The sequence below is a fragment of the Protobothrops mucrosquamatus genome, unplaced genomic scaffold, assembly GCF_001527695.2.
Source record: "Protobothrops mucrosquamatus isolate PMUCROS unplaced genomic scaffold, P.Mucros_1.0 scaffold12296, whole genome shotgun sequence".
In the NCBI taxonomy this organism is placed as follows: Eukaryota; Metazoa; Chordata; class Lepidosauria; order Squamata; family Viperidae; genus Protobothrops; species Protobothrops mucrosquamatus.
Genome location: NW_015398073.1, coordinates 3196 through 7099, shown reverse-complemented (window position 1 = coordinate 7099; position 3904 = coordinate 3196). Strand labels below are relative to the sequence as shown.

Sequence of the window (3904 nt, the reverse complement as noted above, 5' to 3'; positions counted from 1 at the left end):
ATTTCCAAAGTTTACTAAAGTAAAAGCTATTGAGATGGAAACCACCAAGAACCCAGATGCTTCTGATGCAGCCCCCACAGAAGACAGCCTCCTCACTGAAATACCTGAAAAGAACGATGTCACAACAGAATTGTCTACGCCACACTATGCCTTCAGAACAGCCACCACACTCTTCCCATTTGAAAACTTTACTCTGGACTCTTCGGACTTCTTTTTTAACTGCTGTGATTGTTGTGCTTTACCTCCAGGGGAGAAAGGGGAACCTGGAGAAACAGGATTGCCAGGTACAGAAAATCCAATCCCAATCCCAATCCCAATCCCAATCCCAATCCCAATCCCAATCCAATCCTTGCTACAGTCCTAGACCAGCATAAATAGCAACTGTTTACTTGTGGAATTTCTCACTTTCAAATTTAATGACTTACTAATTTAGATATTCTAAATAGGACAGGAGAAACAGATTGTCAGCAGCTGCTAGACTTAATGAGTGTGCTAAAAGCATATTGCTTTAAATATCAGCTGATAGGAAGCAATGGTAGAAGTGGATGCTCAACTTCTGATTCATTTATGAATTTTCTTTCTGAATGCATCCTGACTGATTACAATATCAGTTAGAATGTTGGATTAGATGGGCTATTGGCCTGATATAGAAATATGCTGTATTCAGGCCAAGCAAAGGTGTTTCATATGCAGCATAGCAGCCTTACCGCTTGACTGCCTCTTAAAGGGACTGTGACATTTCCTCAGCTTGCACATAAGTCATGCATCCTTAGAACAATACTAGTTTGAGTTAAGGAGATGTTGTAGAAGAGGGACAAGATGCATCTCCCTACTTTGTTACTGCTCCTTAACTCAAACATATATTTCTTGAGTTACCATAGAAGTCCAAGTAGAAAACATGTTCTTCTGGAAAGCTAGCAGAGGGTGTCCAGGTTGAATCAGAAGGTCCTAAACTAGTATTAAAAAATCAACCAGTCTTTGGATTGGAAAAGCAACATTCTTCTTCTGTTCTTAGATTCTTATCAAGGAAAATCTAAACCAACATGAATATGAAATTCTATAATGCATCTATTAGCAAGATATGAACCAACTGTCTTCCCCCCCACTTTTCAGCAACAGGTGGAGGGTATGAATCTGTTTTAGAACTCTGTGTAAGTTCTAGAATGGGTGTGGGGAAGAAGTAGCATAACAGCAGATAAAGTGGGTAACTATTCAAAAACAAAAAGTTGACTTTGTTCCTCTTTAATTTGAGCAGTTTTATCTATTTTTCATGGTGAAAAGCTATCGGTGGCTTTCAAAGTTTGTTGTTGATTTTCAACAACAGTAACACATATGGTAGCCTTCCTAGTCTGTAGGTAGCAAATAGTACTAGTAGTACACATAGTCTTTGACTTACAAGCTTCAAATTTCTATTGCTAAGCAAGACAGTGGCTAAATGGGTTTTGACCCATTCTATGACCTTTCTTGCCACAGTTGTTAAGTGAATAATTGTAATTGTTAAGTTAGTAACATGGCTGTTAAGTGAATCTGGCTTCCCCATTGACTTTGCTTGTCAGTAGTCCACAAAAAGATGATCACATGACCCTGAGACAATGCAACTGTCCTAAATATGAACCAGTTGCCAAATATCTGAAGTTTGATCATGTGACCATGGGGATGATGCAATGGTCATAAGTGAAAAAAAATGATGATGTCATTTTTTCAGTGCTGTGGTAACTTCAAATGGTCACTTAATGAATGGTTGAGGACTACCTATAGTAATAACAATATAAAAAAAGAATCCAAAGACTTAGGACAGCAAAACTAAATAACTGTATTAAAGACATTGTCTTTAATTTGTGACATATGAATCTTTTCAAATAATATACATTCCATTTTTAAAAAAAAAGGACTTAAAGGAGAAGTAGGAGAAAAAGGCCGTCCTGGTCTACCAGGAACTCCTGGATTGCCAGGATCAAAAGGATTCAAAGGAAACAAAGGTAAGAACAATATTAAAATTCTTAAAAACAATCACCACCACCATGGACTGAATTACTGTAGCAATATTTTCCAAATGTAAGAAGTGAACTTTCATGTATTTAGCTGACCTATTGAAGGGGATAAAGAAAGCAGAGATAAAACATGGGATGAGGTGCCCTAATTAGAAATGGTTCCCCAACAAATGAGGGTAAAAACCTTCCAAGGAAAAAATAAAAATTATCTTTGATTTCTGACTTTGGTCACCTTCTCCCATTTATTTATTGATCAACTTATATGCTGCCCATCTTGCCAAAGGCAACTCTAGGTGGCTTACAGATGAATAAATTACGGTATAAACCATTCAAAAAATAAATAGAGATCTTAAATTTAAAAATTCAATTAAAATAAATCTAAGAAAGATGGAGATGGAAGGAACAAAGGGCGCACAAGGAAGAGGTGAGGTATTCTCTACTCCACCAGCCCCCTGCAATGTGTCATATCTTCATTGGGTCCTAAGCTAGTTGGCATAGCCACATCTTCAAGGCCTCTTGGAAGGCCAAATAGGATTTGATCACAGGGCAGAGGGGGGAGATATTCTAGAGGGCAGGAACCATGGCAGAAAAAGTTCTATTTTTGGATCCTACCAGCTGAAATTCCTTGGCTGATGGGTTCTGCAGCATGCCCCTAGGGGGCTATCCAGGTGGAACAGGCTAATCCCATTGGGATGAGCCAATTCCTCAACTAACCTGGACCCATGCCATGAAATACTTTAAAGTGATAACCAACACCTTGAATTGGACTCAGAAGCAAACTGGCAGCCATTATTTCTTGATTATCCTTTAAGAGTGGGAAGTTAATATAAACTTATATTTCCAAAATGTCCTATCCCTGCAAAACAAAGAGATGTAAACCCTTTTGTAGTATCTCCTAAGTGAGGATGATGATCATGAAGATGAAGGGGAGGAGGCAGCAGCAGCATTGAGAAGGCCTAATCAGAACAACTCAACTTTTGCTTCAGGCTGCACTTTGAGAAATTATTAAAAAAAGTCAATCCTGAGATGGTGAATGTGCATTAACAGCTAACATATACTTTATATTTTGGAACAATGTCCTAGGAGATAAGGGAGAACATGGTGATCAAGGAGCAAATGGACTTCCAGGATATCCAGGCAGACCTGGAGAACCAGGTATGCTGCATAACATTTGAGAAAAAACAAGGCAATAAAGTATCTATGAGAATTCTCACTTGGAAAAAGTTAAGATGGTTGGAAACAATGGAAGCTCCAGTTCAATTCATCTGCAAGATATTAAGTTGGGGAAGGTTGGATTAGATATTTGTGCTGGGGAAGTAAATATTATATTTTAGTTAACAGTCTTCTTTGAAAACAAATTATCATAACCATTTCCTCATAAAGTGACATAACATCTTCTAGTAGTGTCCTTCAGAAACTTTTGAGACAGCATATCCTGATCAGAGTTATTTCAGCATAATGATGGTTGACTGAGAGCCACTGGAGGAGATCCTACTTTTATTATTTTCAAGCTTAAATACCTTTGGAATATTTTAATGAACTACCATTATTATGAGATTATTCATTATCACTCTTATTATTATCAACACGATGGATAGTGTTTTTCTCATAGGGTTCGGTATGTATTAAATATTTTAAAAAGGCCTTTTCTGTATTCTGATGCTTGTCTGACATATCCATTTTAAAATTGCACAAAAATACAGTATGTCATATTTATCTAGACCCATACCAGTCGGGTTTCAGGCCGGGGCACAGCACGGAAACGGCATTGGTCGCGTTGGTCAATGATCTCTGGAGGGCCCGGGACAGAGGGTACTCCTCTGTCCTTGTTCTTTTGGACCTCTCAGCGGCTTTTGATACCGTAGACCACGGTATCATGCTGCGGCGTCTCGGTGAGTTGGGAGTCGGAGGCA

The 3904-nt window shown here is 38.5% G+C and overlaps 1 protein-coding gene across 1 annotated transcript in view; it reads left to right on the top strand.

Annotated features, from left to right (window-relative positions):
• Positions 1-34: 34 nt before the first annotated feature.
• The window catches only part of OTOL1 (otolin 1), a 6648-nt gene continuing 2778 nt past the window's right edge, over positions 35-3904 (top strand). Inside the window, exons 1-3 of the mRNA XM_015830634.1 lie at positions 35-284; positions 1890-1979; positions 3075-3146. Coding sequence (XP_015686120.1) covers positions 35-284; positions 1890-1979; positions 3075-3146 — 412 coding nt within the window. The remainder of the gene's footprint in view (positions 285-1889; positions 1980-3074; positions 3147-3904) is intronic.